The sequence below is a fragment of the Oratosquilla oratoria genome, chromosome 37, assembly GCF_046742065.1.
Source record: "Oratosquilla oratoria isolate Oo_2021 chromosome 37, ASM4674206v1, whole genome shotgun sequence".
NCBI lineage: Eukaryota > Metazoa > Arthropoda > Malacostraca > Stomatopoda > Squillidae > Oratosquilla > Oratosquilla oratoria.
The window spans coordinates 2,824,749-2,847,445 of NC_134813.1; the positions used below are offsets into that span (position 1 = coordinate 2,824,749).

General features: G+C 40.6%; 1 protein-coding gene across 11 annotated transcripts in view; it reads right to left on the reverse strand.

Annotated features, from left to right (window-relative positions):
• The window catches only part of enc (R3H domain containing protein encore), a 609,003-nt gene that overhangs the window by 110,083 nt on the left and 476,223 nt on the right, over positions 1–22,697 (reverse strand). For all 11 annotated transcript variants that reach the window (XR_012965819.1, XM_076175155.1, XM_076175157.1 and 8 more), the window contains one exon: positions 16,132–16,245. Coding sequence is in view for 10 of the 11 variants with exons in the window: in XM_076175155.1 (XP_076031270.1) it covers positions 16,132–16,245 (114 nt within the window). In the remaining variant the exon portion in view is untranslated. The remainder of the gene's footprint in view (positions 1–16,131; positions 16,246–22,697) is intronic.

Below are 22,697 nucleotides of genomic sequence, written 5' to 3' on the forward strand. Positions count from 1 at the left end.
CAGTAAAACAAGAGGACACGGAAAAAAATTGAAAAAGGATAGTTATAGAAAAAACTTGAAAAGGAACAGTTTCCCACACAGAGCGATAAATACATGGAACAAATTAGACAACAAAACAGTATGTGCTAACACTATACAAGATTTTAAGATAAAACTTGATGCGGAGAGATACAAAGACGGGTCACCACGAGCATAGCTCCCCTCCCGTATATTACAACTAGGTAAATACAACTAGGTAAATACATCATTTTGCACAGACAAGCCATCTCACTTCTCACCCTGACAACCGACGCACTATTCGACGTAAGAAAGACTTTCCCACAGACTCAGACTATACACCCTTCATAGACAGTCAGACAAAACACATAATACATAATCTCAAGCACTCATCTGCCTGTGGCCCTGATAACATAAGTAACATCCACCTAAAACACATTGGACCACAAGGTATACACGCACTCACAAACATTGCAAACTACAGCTATTCACACAACACTATACCCAACATCTGGAAGCATGGTAAAATAATCACTATTCCAAAACCAAACAAAGACCCAACAATCCCAACATCGCACCGCCCAATCACACTTCTCTGCACCCCCTCTAAAGTCATTGAACGCCTAATACTTAAACTTGTCACACCACATATTCACCTTTGCTGACTCACAACACGGTTTTAGGCCACTACACTCCACAAACACTCTTCTGATAAACCTCACACAAAGAATTTTAGATGGCATCAATTCAGATAGGCCCCACCACAGAACACTTCTTATAACATTAGACATTAGTAAAGCTTTTGATGTTATCCCCCGCCACAACCTAACAAATAAAATATATAACACAGACATGCACAATAACACCAAAAGATGGCTGGCCAATTATCTGGCAGGTAGGAATGCTTACATGTCATATAATGGCCAATCATCGCACATCAGAAACATTAAGAATGGAGTACCACAGGGCTCTGTTCTATCCCCCACGCTCTTTAATCTATACATGCATGACTTACCCACACCAAACACCTCAGAAACACAAATCTCTTCCTATGCAGACAACATAACAATCACATGCACACATCGTAACACAGACAAAGCTACAGGAATAAGCCAGCCATACCTTGATACACTCAACACATGGTTCATCACAAACAGACTCAAAATAGCTCCAAACAAATCTACAGCAACACTTCTCACCAACTGGACAAAAGAACCCAAATACATACCTCATCTCTACATCAACAACACTCTAATACCACACACAAACACACCGAAAATTCTTGGTGTAACATACGATACATCCATGTCTTTCAAACAGCACATCACAAACATAAAAAACAAATGCACACCTAGACTTAAGGGGACCAGCTTGTCAAGAATCAATGAAAATTGGGGAAAAAAATGAAAAACTGGGAAAAAATTTCTACATCTGCATATGGCAATCGACAGTCTGTATGTGGAGTATTTAATCAAAATTCGCCTTATTTTCGTAGTTATGGCAAATAAACCCCCTCCTCCCCCCAACTCGACCCCATCTCGGCCCTATGATACGTATTGGTCACTACAATATATATATTATTGCAATAAATAACAATAATTTGTAATGATTGAGTGCTATTCCTAGCGACTTCTGGCAACTCTGTCTCTGTACCAGAGGTTATATATAGACCCCAGAATGGGTAGATGCCTCAGAAAGCGATAAACAGTAGGCAAAAATTGAGTGATACGCTCCACTGCAAACCACCATCAATCCTTTTGTCATTTGACAAGCTGTTATACTATTTTTGAGATGCCATGCCCTCGCAAGCAAACCAAACACCTTCAGGAAGCTAGGAAAAGGCAAGAATTACAAAGTAAGCAAGCTATGACACCCTAATGTAATAACCTGCCTAAAATGCAGGTGGGGACCAGGAACCAGAAGACAGAGGATTATATGACTGGACATCAACATATGTGACTGAATATGAATAAATTTTATTCTAAATATCATCAACATTCAAGCCTAAAAAGCTAAATAAGGAAATGCCATGATATCCCTTATTTATATTAGTATGTAGGGGTTCAAAGTTAGCGAAAACTTTGACGGCCCGTATCTCAAAACCTAAGTTTTATACCTTCAAACATCTACTCCTCCATAACTTCTTAATAAATTTCAATGAAAATTCACACATATGTCTAAATCTGCCTAATTGATGAAATAGAACGTTTTTTTTTAATATCTGAAAGGGTTAATTTTTGCCAAAAAAATTTCCCCCTATTTGAAGGGGGACGGGGTGGGAAAAGATATAAAAATTAAAATTCCACAAACTAATTACTTTAACTAAAATTTCTCTCTATTAGTTTGAAGGTCTGGATAAGGTCCTTCCACCATATTAATTTCATTCATGTAGAGCAATTATTATAGGAGGAGTAGTCATTTCAAAATTATCAATTTTTTTGAAAGGGAGATGGGGGGGCAAAACATGAAAGGGTTGCAGATTAGTTTTTTTGGGTTAGGAAAGATGTATAAGCTGTCCTTAACTCCTGGCATAAATTTCTGTGCAATAACCCAATTAATAAAGATTTTCATATTTTGATCAGCCAGTCCCCTTAACGCACTTAAGTCAATCACTGGAACAACATTTGGACAAAACAAAGAAACTAATACAACAATATACAAACAATGCATATGCTCAGTGATGAATTATGCGAGTCCTGCATGGGCTCCTAATCTCAGTGAGATACACCACAACACCCTTCAAATCATATAAAACAAAGCCCTAAAAACAATTACAGGCTGCACAAATACAAGACCTACAGACCATTTACACCATCAAACAAAAGTCCTCAAAGTCAAGGACCACCTCGACATGAGAGGCACACAAACACTTGCTGCGGCCACCACAAACACATCACCCCCGTTACACTACATAGCAGAACACCCACACACACCAAGAAACATTAAAACACCCAAAGACCTGTATTACACACAGATACTCTCTTCTCTTCCTCCACAACCACCAAATACCAGCCTCCGGAAACATATTCATAATCATATCACTCACCGCTCCATTAACACACTGAAAGACAACACACTGCTGCATGCCAGACCCCCTGATATCCACCCTTCTGAATCCTCTCTCCCATGAAAGGACAGAGTCCACTTGGCCAGACTGTGATGCGGCCATCACCCAGCACTTCTAAGCTACCAGAAGAGGCTGGATGACCACATTGTTAACAGCTGCCCAGGATGTGACACTTCACCCCATACCATACAACACATAATGGAAGACTGCATTATACACAATCATGCACGCAAACAACACAACATACACTCTATAAAGGATTTGTGGGAAAACCCAGTTTTGGCTGTGGCATTCCTTGGGGAGACGGGACTGCTCGGACAGACAGTCTAGGGAACGACAACAACAACAACAACAACAACAACGAAAAACATTGTCATTAAAAGTTTCCAAAGGGAAAAAGAGGAGAAGAATATAGTGACAGAAATACTAAAAGAAATACAGGAGGAGGGCCAAAGTCACGACAAGGCAGAAGATATCCATAGGATGGGCAAATATTCTGAAGAGAAGAATAGACCTCTTAAAGTAAAACTTAATTCACAGAAAATAGCAGAAGAAATATTAACAAACTTAGGAAAACTAGCAAAAATTAAAAACTACAAAAATATAGGGATAAAAAAAGAACTGAGTGATGAGGAAAAAGAAAAGGAAAAACACTTAAAGAGGAAGCTAAGGAAAAGAACGAGAAAAGAACAGAAAAAGAAAGGAAAGAGTATCTTTGGAGAGTGATGGACTTGAGACTGAGGAAATGGTACATAAGAGAAAAGGAAATGCAGGAGAAAGTAGAAAAGGAAGAAAAGGAAAAAATTAGATAACATATCCCAACATAGACGGATTGAGGAATCGATGAATTGAATGACTATCTAGAATGACTATCTTGTTCTAGATCACGAAAAACCAGATATAATGGGGATTGTGGGGACAAAATTGAAAGGATCATTACCACCAAATAGTATAGGGCAAGGATTATATAATTGTTGTACAGAAATAGAGAAACAAAGCAGGGTGGAGGAGTGATGTTACTAACCAAGAAAGGCCTAAATGTCACAAAAATTACAGGAGAGAACAATGTGGTATTGATTATGATAAAAGTTGAGGATAGAGATATGAAAAATAGAAAGTATGCAGTGATTTATGTCCCACCCAAAACTCATGCATGGAATGAAAGTACATACATACATATACCAAGGCTTTTTTCCCCTTACAAGGGAGGTAGCCAAAAAGGGAAAGGCATAAAATCATTTCCACCCATTCCATCCCTGAATACACTCCACACCTCTCCACCCTCCCTCTTATCTCAGCACCTCCTGGATGACGGGTCATCCCTGTACCCTGTCCACTGCCCTGGGTCAGAAGCAGTGTCGCAAGACACAGCACATCCACAGCAAGGCCGCTTCATTAAATCAGCGACCCCCCCCTCTCTGTCCCCCCATTGCATGAAAGGAGAGGACGAGGAGAAATCCCTTCGGGCTGCGTCAAATTTTGCTCACACATACTACCTCACCCCCCATCCCCCCACCCATTCCACCTCATGCAATCACAACTTCATCCATATACAACCATTCTCCATTCACCCGTCTTCTGTCCTCTCCTGTCCTTCCTCAACAGACATTCCCCTCTTCCCCAAAGCCCCCTTCACCCCATCCATCCACCTCATCCTAGGACGTCCCCTCATGTTCACTCCCTCCACATCTGCCTTCCATACCTCTTTTACTTGTCTTTCTTCACTCATTCTTTCCATGTGTCCAAACCATCCTAATATTCTTTCATCAACCCTATCTCCCAGCTCCTTTTCCACCCCTGTTCTCCTCCTCACCTCCTCATTTCTCACTCTATCTAGCCTAGTAACCCCAATCATACTTCTCAGACACCTCATCTCAAACACATTCAAACTCCTTCTCTCTTCTTCTCTTATGTTCCATGTTTCTGCCCCATACAGTGCTGTTGGCACAATCACTCCTTCATACTTGGACGAAGACATGATGAAAAAAATATTGGTTACATTGATAAGGCCTAGATTAGAGTATGCAGCGACATTGTGGTCCCCCAGTACCAAAAAGAATATAAAGAAAATAGAAAGAATCCAAAGAGCAGCTACAAAAATGGCACCTGCACTTGCAAACCTATCATACGAAGAGAGATTGGCTAAACTGGAGTTACCGACACTGGAGCAAAGAAGAGAGAGAGGTGACCTATTGACCATCTACAGAATCATGAAAGGCACAGAGGTACTCGATAGTGAGAACTTACTTAACTGGGACAAAAGAAACACAAGAGGACATGGAAAGAAATTCAAAAAACATAGCTATAGAAGAGAACTGAAGAAAAACAGTTTTCCTCATAGAGTTTTGGACACTTGGAACAAACTGGACAATGGAATAGTATGCGCAAAAACCATTCATGAGTTTAAAAACAAACTAGACACTGCAAGATACAAAGGCGGGACATCACGAGCATAGCTCCCCTTCCCGCAAAATACAACTAGGTAAATACAACTAGGTAAATACAGTCTCCTCTTAGCATCCATTCCCAAATGTCTATTCCTCATTACACTCTTTAATCCACCAAGGCATTTACTCGCTTCTCTCGATCTACATTCTACCTCCACCTTCACTCCACCTTTTCCTGCCACATTTGCACCCAAGTATCTAAAACTATCCACTTCCTCCAGTCGCTCTCCCTTAATGCTCACTTCCAGTCTACTGCCACTTTCACCCCTTGTACATCTCATCACCTTACTTTTACCCACATTTATCTTTAGCTTTCTTCTATCACATACTCTCCCAAACTCTGCCACCAACTTCCTCAATCCCTCCTCCGATCCTGCTACAAGCACAGTGTCGTCCACAAACACCAGCTGGCTCACCTCCCACTTTACTCCATTTTCTTTAACCATCTCCAATCCCTTGCCCACTACCCTTGCATTTACCTCTCGCACCACCCCATCCATGTATAAGTTGAACAGCCAGGGCGACATAACGCATCCTTGACGAAGTCCCACCTTTACCTCGAACCACTCACTCTCTCCATTTCCAATCCTGACACAAGCTCTACTACTCTCATAAAAACTCTTGACAGTTCCTAGAAGTTTTCCTCCTATTCCGTATATCTGTATAACCTCCCACAGTGCCTTTCTGTCTACCCTATCATAAGCCATTTCCAGATCCATACAACCCCAAAAAACATCCTTCCCCTTTCCTATAGCTTTCTCACATATCTGTCTTACCACAAAGATCTGATCTACACAACCTCTACCTGTCCTAAATCCAAACTGTTCCTCACCAATTATTCCTTCTGTTCCTCTACTAATCCTCTCAATCAAGATCATAAGCCTTCCCAACTACACTTAACAAGCTAATCCCTCTGAAACTACTACATTCACACTTGTCCCCTTTTCCCTTTTAAAGTGGAACTATACAGGCACTCCTCCAGTCCTCTGGCACTCTACCCTCTCTCCAGCAAACATTAAATAACCTCACCAGCCAGTCCACCATCACTGTACCTCCCTTTTTCAGACATTCTGCATGGCATCCATCCAGACCAGGTGCCTTACCTGCTTTCATCATCTTAACAACTGCCTTCACCTCATCCTTTCTTATTTCTCCTCCATTCTCCTCACTCATCACTCTCATTTTCTTCGCATTTCCCACTGCAGCTATCTTTTCCTCCCTATCCTCCTTCACATTTAGCAACTCCCTAAAATATTCTGTCCATCTTCCCCTTACTGCCTTCTCTTCTATTATCATCTCTCCATCTGCACCTTTTACCTTTTCTTCTCTACTTGATTTGCCTCCTCTTCCTCTCTTAATTTCTTTCCAAAACATCTTTTTATTACTTTCAATATTTTCTGTAATAATCTTACCCCATTTCACATATGCTCTCCTCTTTGCATCCTTTACCTTTTGCTTTACATCTCTTTTCTAATCTTTGTACCTCTCATATGACTCCCTCGTCCTATTTTGTAACCAATCTGTGAAAGCTCGCTTCTTCTCTTCTACAACCTTCTTTGTTTCCTCATCCCACCATTCACTACCCCTTCTTCTATTTCCCCCTGTCCTTCTTGTTCCACACACCATCCTTGCACACTCTATGACTCCCTCTTTGAACCATCTCCATTCCTCCTCCACACCCAGCTCTACTCTATCCTTTACTCCCTCCCACTCCTCCTTCAGCTTCTTTCCGTACTCCTTCTCCTTTTCCTTTTTATTCAAAGAGTTCACTCTAAGAACCTCCCTACCTTTTGTCCCTTTCCTCTTTCTCCATCTATCCTCCATTCTCAACTTACCTTCCACCAAAAAATTATCTGATATTCCCCCACCCTCTCCCATTAGCACATGTACATCCTTAACTCTTCCTATCATAATCCTATTTACCACTACATAATCCATTAGCGCTCTATCTACCACCCTTCCCTCCACCACCCTCTCTCATGTGTACTTATGCTTGACTTTCTTCCGAAACACTGTATTTGCTATTATCAAATCTCTTTCTAGACACATTTCCACAAATCAACTCTCCACTACGATTCTTTCCTGGAACTCCACATTTCCCAACCACTCCATCAATTGGACCATTTCCTACCCTAGCATTAAGGTCTCCCAGTACTATTACATTGACATTTCTTCCTAAATCCTCTATGCACTCATTTAAATCTATCCAAAATGCTTACCTTTCTTCTACACTCTTCTCACTACCAGGCCCATATGCACTTACAAAAACCCACATCTCCTTTCCCAGTTTCACCTTCATCCACATTATCCTTGAGGAAACCTCCTTCCACTCCATTACTCGTTTACCTATCTCTTCACTTACTAGAATAGCCACCCCTTCCCTCCCTTGCCCTCTCTTCACTCCTGATAACCTCCCACTTACACTCCCAAACTTACACTTACCCTTCCCTTTCAACTTAGTTTCACTCAAAGCCAACACATCCATCTTTCTTCTCACAAACATACTACCTATCTCTTCCCTTTTACTCTCATCTGTACCACATCCACGCACATTAAAAGACCCAAACCTTAGGGTGCTGGTCCGAAAACTCCCAGACCCTCTTATGGTTTCTCTTTTTTGTTTAGGAATGTCCCCTGTGGGGCTACAAGGAGAAGGATGCCTAGTCCCAATCCCCGTCCCTTTGTTCTCGCCTCTTATGATCCAAGTGGGAATACTTGGTGGCAGTATTCTTTTCCCCCACCACAGGGAATAAAAGTGAACACTCTATAATGCTGGAAGACACAAGAGAAACACTAAATGAAATACTAAAGAAGGAAATCTGGTAATTATGGGTGATTTTAACTCAAAAGAAATATGTTGGGAAGAGATAACTGTGAAAGGTGAAGATCACTGGGGAAACATATTACTAGAAATGACCATTGATTACACATTGACACAATGGGTCAAGGAAAACACCAGATATAGAAATAACAATGAACCCTCAAGATTGGATTTAATATTCACATCAGAACCTGAAATTGTGGATAAAATCGAATACAAGACACCAATTGGAAAAAGTGATCACACACTAATGGAACTAGAAATAAATGAAGAAGCAAATATAGAAATTAACAAAAACACAGAAAAGGAAGACTAATGTACAAAAAAACAGATTTTGAGAAACTTAGAAGAAAAAAAATTGAGAAGCAAATTGGAAAAAAAATGAATAATGAAGAAACAAAGGTGGAAGAGAAATGGACAATTTGGAAGGAAATCTATAATGAAGGTGTGGATAAGTATGTACCTAGACAAAAACATGAAAGGGTATACATCATGTTCGCCGTATACATTAATGACATGAATGAAGGCGTGGAGTGCTATATGAATTTTTTTGCAGATGATGCAAAATTATTTAAAAAGGTAAAAACGGAAGAGGACTGCAACTCATTGCAACAAGATCTGGATACGATATGGAATTGGACTCAAAAGTGGGAAGTGAAATTTAATATAAAGAAATGCAGTATAATGGAATTTGGAAAGAGTAAAAACAGAATATCAAAAGAATACAGAATTGGAGAAGAAAAAAGAAAAAAAGCAAACTCTGAAAAAGATCTTGGAGTGATGATTGGAAAGGACATGAAACCTGATAAGCATATAAATAAAATATTCGGAGAAACCTACAACTTATTGAGGTCAATCAAAGTGGCATTTACTTATATGGATAAAGAAATGATAAAGAAAATACTAACTACACTAATAAGACCAAAACTTGAGTACGCAGCATCACTTTGGACACCCAGCACCAAAAAGAATATTAAGAAACTAGAAAGATTACAAAGAGCGACAACCAAACTAGCACCGACTCTCGCTGAACTATCATATGAACAAAGACTATCCAAACTGAACCTATCAACACTGGAACGAAGAAGAGAAAGAGGAGATTTGCTGACTATCTACAGAATAATGAAAGGAATGGAAGTTTTAGACAGGAACAACCTGTTAGTGTGGGACAATGGTAAAACGAGAGGACATGGAAAAAAATTGAAAAAAGATGGCTATAGAAAAAACTTGAAAAGGAACAGTTTCCCACACAGAGTGATTAATACATGGAACAAATTAGACAACAAAACAGTATGTGCAAACACTATACAAGATTTTAAGACAAAACTTGATGCAGAGAGATACAAAGACGGGTCACCACGAGCATAGCTCCCCTCCCGTATATTACAACTAGGTACAACTCGGTAAATAAAATCCTGGTATAATAAAAAGTGCAGTGAGGCAAAATACAGAAGAGATAAAGCCAGGAAAAGGTGGGAAAAGGATAAAAAAAAACTGAGAAATGGAAAATATACACCCAACAAAGAAATTATTATGTAAAATTATGTAGAGAAGAAAAGAGAACTTATGAAAAGGACATTATAGATAAATGAAAAGATCAACCCAAACCATTTTATAGATATGTACACAGAAAGCTACAAAATAAACAGGAAATACACAAATTACATCAAGGTAATAGAGAATACACAGAGGATACAGAAATGGCAGATATTATGAACAAACATTTCAAATCTGTATTCACCAAACAGGAAAGAAATCTACAAAACTGTGATCAAAGAATTGAAGTAAGATTTCCTCCATTGAAGAAATTAAATATTACTCAGAATGAAATAAGGAATCAAATACTAAAGCTTGACATTAACAAATCACATGGCCCAGATGGAGTTGCAAACTGGATACTGAAGGAATGTATAGACAAACTAACAGGAAAAATATACAAAATAATTTAATGCTCACTCAAAGAAGGAAAACTACCAGGAGACTGGAAAAATGCCAATATAGTGCCGATATATAAAGGTGGAAATAAGGAAGACCCAACAAATTATGGACCAGTGTCCCTAACGAGTACAATAGTTAAAATTTGCGAGAGAATCATCAAAGATAGATGGACAAAATATCTGGAGGAGAATAATATACTGAACCCGAGGCAATTTGGATTCAGACAAGGAAGATCATGTACCACTAATCTAATTTGTTTTCATTCAAGATTGATAGATATATTGCAAGAAAGGGATGGCTGGGCAGACTGTGCATTCCTGTACCTACAAAAGGTATTTGATAAAGTACCACACAGAAAATTACTATATAAACTGGAAGTAATAGGAGGCAGACATGGAAAACTATTGAATTGAATGGAGGACTTCCTACATGGAAGAAAAATGAGAGTGGTGCTCAGAGACAAATATTCAAAATGGGAAGAAATGAGTAGTGGCGTCCCACAGGGGTCAGTACTAGCTCCGATAATGTTTTCTATACATGTAAATCACATGGATGAAGGCATTGAAAGTTACATGAACTGTTTTGCGGATGAGGCAAAATTATTAAAGACAATAAACTCCGAAATAGACTGTGACTCATTGCAGTGGGATCTGAACAAAGTCTCAGAGTGGAGCAAGAGATGGGAGGTAGAATTCAACATCAAGAAGTGCAGTATAATTGAATTTGGAAAAAGCAAGAAGAGAATAACAGGACAGTATAAAATTGATGGAAAAGAAGTAAAGAAAGTAAATTCTGAAAGGGACCTAGGAGTAATTATCACCAAAGACATGCTGCCTGATAAACATATAAATAAAATAGTCGGAGAAACATACAATTTGTTGAGATCAATAATAGTGGCCTTCAAATACCTGGATAAAGAAAATATTACAAATGGTGATAAGGCCAAAATTGGAATATGCAGCGCTGATATGGTCACCCAGTGCAAATAAGAATACAAGAAAATTTGAAAGAATACAAAGAGCAACGACAAAGTTGGTCCCAACATTTGGAAACCTGACATATGAACAAAGACTGGTCGAACTGGAATTGCCAACCCTAGAACAAAGAAGACAACCAGGAGACCTACTAACCATCTACAGAATTATGAGAGGAAAAGAATGCCTAGAGAGGACTTAAAGCAGGACAGAGGAAAAACAAGAGGACATGCAATGAAACTCAAAAAGGATAACTACAAAAGAGACCTGAAAAAGAACAGCTTCCCACACAGAGTGATAGATATATGGAATAAATTGGATGAAGAAATAGTGTATGCAAACACAATACAAGAATTTAAGAACAAACTTGATCTTGCGAGATACAAAAATGGGTCACCACGAGCATAGCTCCCCTTCCCGTATAATACAACTAGGTAAATAAATACCAATTACTCCCTTTGTTCCTCTCCTAATCCTCTCAATCAAGATCCTCCCATAAGCCTTCCCAACTACACTTAACAAGCTAATCCCTCTGAAACTACTGCACTCACACTTGTCCCCTTTTCCCTTGTAAAGTGGAACTATACGGGCACTCCTCCAGTCCTCTACCCTCTCTTAACCCCTTCGATATGATGACGCCTACGTAGGCGTCATGAGAAGCAAGTGGGTATGCGAGGATGCCGATGTCGGCGTCTTGATTATATTTATTGTAGTTGTACCTGCGTGACTCCCATACTCTGTAAACTGGCTTCATCATATTTTCTATGGTTATCAAAATTCACAGGTGAAAGAGAAAATGAGCAATACAGTGGTAACTTTATTTTTTATAATGCGAGTATTATGACGCAACATCGCACGTCTGGCAGCTAATGCTGCCCGCGAGATTTTGGCCCGGAGTGAAGGGGTTAAACAAACATTAAATAACCTCACCAGCCAGTCCACCATCACTGTACTTCCTTTTTTCAGACATTCTGCATGACATCCATCCAGACCAGGTGCCTTACCTGCTCTCATCATCTTAATTTCATCCTTCCTTATTTCTCCTCCATTTTCCTCACTCATCATGGTCATTTTCTTTGCACTTCCCACTCCAACTACCTTTCTCTCCCTATCCTCCTTCACATTTAGCAACTCCCTAAAATACTCTGCCCATCTTCCTCTTACTGCCTTCTCCTCCATTATCATCTCTCCATCTGCACCTTTCACCTTTTCTCTTCTTGATTTACCTCCTCTTCCTCTCTTAATTTCTTTAAAACATTTTTATATTCTTTTCAAATTTTTCTGTCATACTCTTACCCCACTTCACATCTGCTCTCCTCTTTGCCTCCTTTATTCTATGCTTTACTTTTCTTCTCTTTTCTTTGTCTCTTTCATATGATCCCTTGTCCTATTTTGTAAATTATTTGTGAATGCTCGCTTTTTCTCTTCTACAACATTCTTTGTTTCCTCATCCTACCACTCACTACCCTTTCTTCTATTTCCTCCCATCCTCCTTGTTCCACACACCATCTTTGCACACCTTGTGACTCCCTCCTTGAACCATCCCCATACCTCCTCCACACCTAGTTCTACTCTATCCTTCACTCCCTCCCACTCCTCTCTCAGCCTCTTCTTGTACTCCTTTTATTTCTCATTTAAGCAGTTCACTTTAAGCACCTTCCTACCTTTTGTACTTTTCCCCTTTCTCTATCTGTCCTCCACTCTCTACTTACCTTCCGCTAAAAAATTATGACATTCCCCCACTCTCTCCCCTTAGAACATGTACATCCTCAACTCTTCCTACTATTCTCCTGGTTACCACCATCAATGCTCTATATACCACCTTTCCATCCACCACCCTCTCCCATGTGTATTTATGCTTGACTTACATACATACATACATATACCAAGGCTTTTTCCCCCTTCCAAGGGAGGTAGCCAAAAAGGGAAAGGCATAAAAACACTCCCACCCATTTCATCCCTAAATACACTCCACACCCCTCCCACCCTTCCTCTCATCTGAGCACCTCCTGGATGACGGGTCATCCCTGCACCCTGCCCACCGCCCTGGGTCAGAAGCAGTGTCGCAAGACACAGTACATCCACAGCGAGGCCGCTTCATTTAATCGGCGACCCCCCCTCTCCGTCCCCCTTTGCATATAAGGCGAGGACGGGGAGAAATCCCTTCGGGCTGCGTCAAAATTTACTCACACATACTACCCCACCCCCCACTTCCCCGCCCATTCCTCCTCATGCAGTCACAACATCATCCATATACAACCATTCTCCACTCACCTCTGTCTTCCGTCCTCTCCCTTCCTTCCTCAACAGACATTCCCCTCTTCCCCAAAGCCCCCTTCACCCATCCATCCACCTCATCCTAGGACGTCCCCTCATGTTCACTCCCTCCACATCTGCCTTCCATACCTCTTTTACTAGTCTTTCTTCACTCATTCTTTCCATGTGTCCAAACCATCCTAATATTCTTTCATCAACCCTATCTCCCAAATCCTTTTTCACCCCTGTTCTCCTCCTCACCTCCTCATTTCTCACTCTATCTAGCCTAGTAACCCCCACCATACTTCTCAGACACCTCATCTCAAACACATTCAAACTCCTTCTCTCTTCTTCTCTTATGTTCCACGTTTCTGCCCCATACAGTGCTGTTGGCACAATCACTCCTTCATACAGTCTCCTCTTCGCATCCATTCCCAAATGTCTATTCCTCATTACACTCTTTAAACCACCAAGGCATTTACTCGCTTCTCTCAATCTACATTCTACCTCCACCTTCACTCCACCTTTTCCTGCTACACTTGCACCCAAGTATCTAAAACTATCCACTTCCTCCAGTCGCTCTCCCTTAATGTTCACTTCCAGTCTACTGCCACTTTCTACCCTTGTACATCTCATCACCCTACTTTTATCCACATTTATCTTTAGCTTTCTTCTATCACATACTCTCCCAAACTCTGCCACCAGCTTCCTCAATCCCTCCTCTGACCCTGCCACAAGCGCAGTGTCGTCCGCAAACAACAGCTGGCTCACCTCCCACTTACATAAACACTGTATTTGCTATCAACTCTCTAGATACATCTCCACCACCAACTCTCCACTACGATTCTTTCTTGGAATTCCACACTTCGCAATCACTCCGTCTATTAATTCAATTCCTACTCTAGCATTAAGGTTTCCCAGTACCACTACATTGACATTTCTCCCTAAAACCTCTATGCACTCATGTCTATCCAAAAAGCCTCCCTTTCTTTTACACTCTTCTCACTACCAGGCCCATATGCACTTACAAAAACCCACATCTCCCTTCCTAGTTTCACCTTCATCCACATTAACCTTGAAGAAACCTCCTTCTACTACACCACATGCTTACCTATCTTTTCATTTACTAGTATAGCCACCCTTTCTCTCCCTCATCCTCTCTTCACTCCTAAGATCCTCCCAACTACATTCCCAAATTCAAACTCGCCCGTCCCTCTCAACTTAGTTTCACTCAATGCCAACACATCTATCTTCTCACAAACATACTGCCTATCTCTTCCCTTTGACTCTCATCTGTACCACATCCACGCACATTAAAAGACCCAAATCTTAAGGTACTGGTTGGAAAACTCCTCCCAGACCCTCTTTTGCCTTTGCTTTTTTTCTTTGGAATATCCCCTTTGGGGCTACAGGGAGAAGGATTCCTAGTCCTATCCCTGATGACCTGTCATCCAGGACATGCCAAGATAAGAAGGAGGGAAGAGGGTAGAGGGGAGTGGAGTATGTAGGGGATGGAATGGGTGGGAGTGGTTTCTATGTCTTTGTTTTTTTGCTACCTTCCTTGTAAGGGGGAAAAAGCCTTTGGTATATGTATGTATTATTACAACTCAAGTGGAAATACTTAGTAGCAATATTTTTTTTCCCCACCACAGGGTTCAGCAAAATGAGAAAATGAATATTCAGAGAAGTGGTACAGGAGGATAGTAACAAGAGTAGGGGGACAGTATAACAAAGGGACAGTAGCAGTATAATAAAGTATCATCATTTCTCTATGAATAGAGATTTCCTCTACCACAGACAAAATGATGTGTGACTCTGGTCCATAGGGGTGCCCCATATAGACCCTAAAGTATCAGCTGCATGCTACTTAGCAGCTTTTAACCCCACAATAATATGCAGCCAATACCCCAGATGGGGTAGTGGTTGTATCCAAGGCAATAAGTGTCCATTGCATGGCAAATTCTGTATTTGTACTATTTTAATATGAGGTAGTGTCCTGAACATGGCATGCCATTGCAATTACTACTTGTCCTGGAAGTGAACTCTGTGCTAGTCTGATTTCTGAGGAATCCCAGTGAAGCATACAACTAGGTATTTTGTTGTGGAGTGCCTCTTTATTAATTAATGTGCACAAGGTGCAATCAAAGTTCCTCAACCATCCTTTTGTAAAGAAACTGAGCACTGAAGTATTATGTATAGACTGCAGGAGCAACCAGTGACAGCTGTGATTCTGTATGCCATGTGTCATTGTTCTAAGAACATAGGAATGTGTGATATTCTGTGACCACATTCATGTACTTGGTTATAATTTAATTTTAGACCTCTGACTTCAGCAAAGTAATCATCAAATTCTGTCAATCTCATGACATTGACAACACAAACCCCTGAAACACTGAAGGAGGCCTACAGCAATAATGCAATAAGTTGAACAAAGTGTTTTGAGTGGCACATGCTCAATATTTGGGTCAGAAACAATGCAGCAAGACACAATACCTCCACAGAAGGACCAGATAATTGAAACAGGTTTACCCCTACTACTTCATTATATGGTAATCCTCGCCCTTCATCCATTCAAGAATTCACTGAACAGACAAGAAGAAATCACATGTGAATGTATAAAACATAATTTACCTTCATCATGTTGAGATGGTGTTTGAGGTGAAGATGGGGTTGGATAAGCTGATTGAGTTGGTGACAGGCTGGCCGGGGAATTTGCAGCACCGGGTAACAATAAACTCTCACCACCTGTGTGCATAAAGTCAAAGTTACTCTAAATATTTCTGGCAACAATTAGGTTGAAATACATGCATATAGCTAAGATAGGAAACCTGTTTTTTTTTGTTTTGTTTTTTCTTATTTAAGTCACCATCCAACTGTAAACACTACCATCAGAGAATAGACTTGATCGCAGAAGCAAATTACCCCAGATGTAGTCACCACACAGAAGACATTGAATACCTCATCCTATATTGCCCTCACTCTTGCCATACTAAGACAACAACATAATATTGTGAAGGTTGTGTGAACCTGGAGGACCATCTCAGGATATGTGAGGAGGAAATTCATCTTCTCAAGAATGCACTCTGTGAGAAGAATGAATCCTCCCCACAACCCAAAGAGCATTCCACCTCTTCCATTTCTGCCACTGCCATGAGTGAGTGGCATTCTGTGGGGTCCTATACGTCAAGCCCATATTTGGTAAACAGGTGCCCTGCAGAGCAAATGCTAGCTCTGCCCAATTGTTTTGCTCTGCTGGAAAATGAGGTGGCTGACTGAAAATCAGGAATTCTTGGTGGTAGGAGACTCCATGGTGTGAGGCGATGACGACATACTGCAGCGGAAAAATAAACAACGTAACAAGCTTTTATGTCAACCGGGCCATGGGATCACTGATTGTATCCAGTCCATCAGAGAGCAAAAGCGGACAAACATGGTTATGATTGTTCATACAGGAAGTAATGATGTGGGTAGGGTAAGATCAGAGGAACTTGTTCGGAATTACAAGGTCCTCCTTTAGGAGATGAAGGAGCATGGGAGCTGTCACAGAGTCTGTGGGATCCTTCCAAGGATCTACGCTGGTTTATGTTGGAATAATAGAGCCATAGGGATCAATGAGAGGATATCACAGTTGTACATGCAACTGGGATATCACTTTCTTGATCCTTGATATCTCTTTTCCAGGCATCATGACCTTTATGCTTCTGATGGGATCCACCTTACTTGAAGAGGCAAAGATGTTCTTACAAACCTCATTGTGGGGGTTTGTAAAGAACTAGTTCCTTTTTTGGGGTAGAAACTCAAAGGGAAGGTGAAATAAGAGTGTAATGGGGATAACAGAGTATGGTAAAGCAATAACGTAGAGCAATATGTCAGTGTAGGGCAAAATATTTTTGGGTACAATGTCAGTAGAGGATAAAATATTACATTACAATGTAATGTCAATGTAGGACAAAGTATCATAATGGGATGTAAAGATAGTGGCAGACAATATATCACGGTAGGATATAAAGTTAGTGGAGGACAGAATATCATTTTAGGAAGTGATGCTGGACAGAATGCCAACAACAGGTGGCTGGTGTGGAATGCTGTGACGAAGAGGGACAATGTATTTATGAGAGACCAGATGACCATGGGGGACCAGATGTCTGGGATGGGGCATATGTTCATGAGGCACTAAATGTCAGTGAACAACCAAACATTATTATAGAGTAAGGTGTCAATAAAGAACAAAATTATAATGTAAGGTTACAAAATAGGACAAGGGAATCATATGAGAGGTACATAGATAAAAGAAGTAAAGCATAAGATAAAGGAGTCAAAGAGGAGAGCAGATGTGAAATGGGGTAACTGTATGACAGAAAATTTTGAAAGTAATAAAAAGATGTTATGGAAAGAAATTAGGAGAGCAAGAGGAAGCAAATCAAGTAGAGAAGAAAAGGTAAAAGGTGCAGATGGAGAGATGATAATGGAGGAGAAGGCAGTAAGAGGAAGATGGGCTGAGTATTTTAGGGAGTTGCTAAATGTGAAGGAGGATAGGGAGGGAAAGGTAGTTGGAGTGGGAAGTGCAAAGAAAATGACCATGATGAGTGAGGAAAATGGAGTAGAAATAAGGAAGGATGAAGTTAAGATGACCATGGACTAAAATCTACTGTTTCCAAATTTGCTGATGATACAAAACTGTGCGGAGTGGCAAATGATCACTCAAACCAATTAATATTCAAGAAGATTTAGATATATTACAGCAATGGTCTGAAAAGGGGCTAATGAAATTTAACACAAGTAAATGCAAGGTAATGCACATACTGTAGGTAAAAATAACAGTAAGTACGATTACAAGTTATTTGGAAATTTGTTAACAAAAGTGGATAGTGAAAAAGATCTTGGCGTAATTATCAGTAACGACCTCAAATCATCCAAGCAGTGTATTTCAGCCTCTGAGAAAGCAAATAAGATTCTAGGACTGATTGCATAATCTTTTGATTTCAAAAGTCCATCACTCATTAACAAGCTATATAAATCGTTAGTTCGTCCACATTTGGAATATGCTGTTTCCGTATGGTCACCAAATCTCATTAAAGACATTGACAGACTGGAAAAAGTACAACGGCGAGCCACAAAACTGATTCCAAATATCAAAAATAAATCATACGAAAATAAACTAAAACACATCAATCTGTTTTCCCTAAAAAAGCGTAGACTCAGAGGTGACTTGATACAGGTCTTTAAGATTTTAAAGGGAATTGACAACATCAAAAGTGACAAAACTTTCACATTGAATGAGAATCAGACAAGAAACAATGGTCTCAAACTGTCCGGAAATAGATTCAATTTGGAAGTAGGTAGAAACAACTTTGCCAACTGTGTAGTTAATGAATGGAATAAACTTCCTGCACAGGTAGTGCAATGTAGTTCAGTTCGAAGCTTTAAGAATCATTTAGATAAACACCTAAGCAAGATGCTGTAATGATTATAATTTATTTTATATTATTTGTTTTCGTTTTGTTATCATTTGTCTGTCTGATTTTGATTTATCATTAGTTATATGTCAATTTATTATTATTTACTATTTACCTGTTTGTTTATTATTTAACTATACCTATGCATTTATTCATGTATTTTATTTGTTATTTACATTGTTATAGTTTTTATTTATTATTTTATTATTATTATGATTTATTTTTGCATCCGACCTAGATATGGACCAAAAGGTCTCCTGTCGGCATGCTCCGCCTTTGTAATCCTTTGTAAACTACTACATTCACAACTGTCCCCTTTTCCCTTGTAAAGAGGAACTATACAGGCACTCCTCCAGTCCTCTGGCACTCTACCCTCTCTCCAGCAAACATTAAATAACCTCACCAGCCAGTCCACCATCACTGTACCTCCTTTTTTTAGACATTCTGCATGGCATCCATCCAGACCAGGTGCCTTACCTGCTTTCATCATCTTAACAACTGCCTTCACTTCATCTTTCCTTATTTCTCCTCCATTTTCCTCACTCATCACTCTCATTTTCTTAGCATTTCCCACTGCAGCTATCTTTCCCTCCCTATCCTCCTTCACATTTAGCAACTCCCTAAAATATTCTGCCCATCTTTCCCTTACTGCCTTCTCTTCCATTATCATCTCTCCATCTGCACCTTTTACCTTTTCTTCTCTACTTGATTCACCTCCTCTCCCTCTCTTAATCTCTTTCCAAAACATCTTTTTATTACTTTCAAAATTTTCTGTCATTCTCTTACCCCATTTCACATCTGGTCTCCTCTTTGGCTCCTTTACCTTTTGCTTTACTTTACTTTTCTTTGTACCTCTCATATGACTCCCTCGTCCTATTTTGTAACCAATCTGTAAAAGCTCGCTTCTTCTCTTCTACAACCTTCTTTGTTTCCTCATCCCACCATTCACTACCCTTCCTTCTATTTCCTCCTGTCCTTCTTGTTCCACACACCATCCTTGCACACTTTGTGACTCCCTCCTTGAACCATCTCCATTCCTCCTCCACACCTAGCTCTACTCTATCCTTCACTCCCTCCCACTCCTCCTTCAGCTTCTTTCCGTACTCCTTCTCCTTTTCCTTCTCATTCAAAGAGTTCACTCTAAGAACCTCCCTACCTTTTGTCCCTTTCTCTTTCTCCATCTATCCTCCATTCTCAACTTACTTTCCACTAAAAAATTATCTGATATTCCCCCACCCTCTCCCCTTAGCACATGTACATCCTTAACTCTTCCTATCATAATCCTATTTACCACTACATAATCCATTAACGCTCTATCTACCACCCTACCATCCACCACCCTCTCCCATGTGTACTTATGCTTGACTTTCTTCCGAAACATTGTATTTGCTATCATCAACTCTTTCTAGACACATTTCCACCATCAACTCTCCACTACGATTCTTTCCTGGAACTCCACATTTCCCAACCACTCCATCAATTGGACCATTTCCTACTCTAGCATCAAGGTCTCCCAGTACTATTACATTGACATTTCTCCCTAAATCCTCTATACACTCATTTAAACCTATCCAAAAGGCCTCCCTTTCTTCTACACTCTTCTCACTACCAGGCCCATATGCACTTACAAAAACCCACATCTCCTTTCCCAGTTTCACCTTCATCCACATTATCCTTGAGGAAACCTCCTTCCACTCCACTACACGTTTACCTATCTCTTCACTTACTAGAATAGCCACCCCTTCCCTCCCTCGCCCTCACTTCGCTCCTGATAACCTCCCACTTACACTCCCAAACTTACACTCACCCTTCCCTTTCAACTAAGTTTAACTCAAAGCCAACACATCCATCTTTCTTCTCACAAACATACTACCTATCTCTTCCCTTTTACTCTCATCTGTACCACATCCACGCACATTAAAAGACCCAAACCTTAGGGTGATGGTCCGAAAACTCCCAGACCCTCTTATGCCTTTACTTTTTCTTTTAGGAATGTCCCCTGTGGGGCTACAAGGAGAAGGATGCCTAGTCCCAATCCCCGTCCCTTTCTTCTCACCTCTTACGATCCAAGTGGGAATACTTGGTGGCAGTATTCTTTTCCCCCCACCACAGAAAAGAATACTCAAGAGAAATGGTACAGGACAGCAACAAGGGGTTGGGGGACAGCATAACAGAGGGACAGTCGTAGTATAAAAGTGTCATCATTTCTCTATGAACAGAGTTTTCCTCTATCATAGACAAAATGATGTGTGGCTCTGGTCCGTAGGGGCGCCCCATATAGACCCTAAAGTATCAACTGCATGCTACTTTGCCACAATAACAAGCAGCCAATACCCCAGACCTGTCATATAATTCTTTATACCTGTCATATAATTCTCTTGGCCTATTTTGCAACCAATTTGTGAATGCTTGTTTTTCTCTTGTACAACCTTCTTTGCTTCCTCATCCCACCACCCACTACCCTTCCTTCTATTTCCTCCCATCCTCCTTGTTTCACACACCATCTTTGCACACCTTGTGACTCCCTCCTTGAAACATCCCCATTCCTCCTCCAACCCCAATTCCATTCTATCATTCACTCCCTCCCACTCTTCACTCAGCAGCTTCTTCTTGTACTCCTCCTTTTCTTTCTCATTTAAGTATTTCACTCTAAGTACTTCCTTACCTTCCATCCTTTTCCTTTTTCTCCATCTATCCTCCACTCTCAACTTACCTTCCACCAAAAAAATTATCTGACATTCCCCACTCTCTCCTTAGGACATATACATCCAAAACTCTTTTCTACTCTTCTCCTGGCTACCACTATATAGTCCATTAAAGTCCTATCTACCTTCTTTCCATCCACCACCCTCTCCCATGTGTACTTATGCTTGACTTTTTCCTAAACACTCTGTTTGCCATCATCAACTCTCTTTCCTGACACATCTCTACCATCAACTTTCCACTACATTTTTTTTCTGGCACTCCACATTCCCCAACCACTCCATCTATTGGTTTGTCTCCTACTCTAGCTTTGAGATCTCTCAATACTACCATACATATACCAAAGGCTTTTTCCCCCTACATGGGGGGTAGCCACAAAGAAAAAGGCATAGAAACCATTCCCACCCATTCCATTTCCTATATATTCCACTCCCCTCCACCCTCCTCCCTCCCTCTTATCTTGGCACCTCCTGGATGACGGGTCATCCCTGCATCCTGTCCACTGCCCTGGGTCAGAAGCAGTGTCGCAAGACACAGCACATCCACAGCAAGGCCGCTTCATAAATTCGGCGACCCCCCCTCTCCGTCCCCTCATGCAGATAAAAGGAGAAGACGGGGAGAAATCCCTTTGGGCTGCGTCAATTTTCTTCTCACACATACCTCCCCCCCCCTCATGCATCATAGCATCATCTATACACAACCCCTCTCCATTCACTCCTATCTTCTGTCCTCTCCCGTCCTTCCTCAACAGACATTCCTCTCTTTTGTAATGCCCCTTTCACCCCATCCATCCATCTCATCCTAGGACGCCCCCTCATATTCACTCCTTCCACCTCTGCCTTCCGTACTTCTTTTACTAATCTTTCTTCACTCATTCTTTCCATGTGTCCAAACCATCCTAATACCCTTTCATCAACCCTATCTCCCAGTTCCCTTTACACCCCTGTTCTCCTCCTCACCTCCTCATTTCTTACTCTATCTAGCCTAGTAACCCCTATCACACTTCTTAGATATTTCATCTCAAACACATTCAAACTC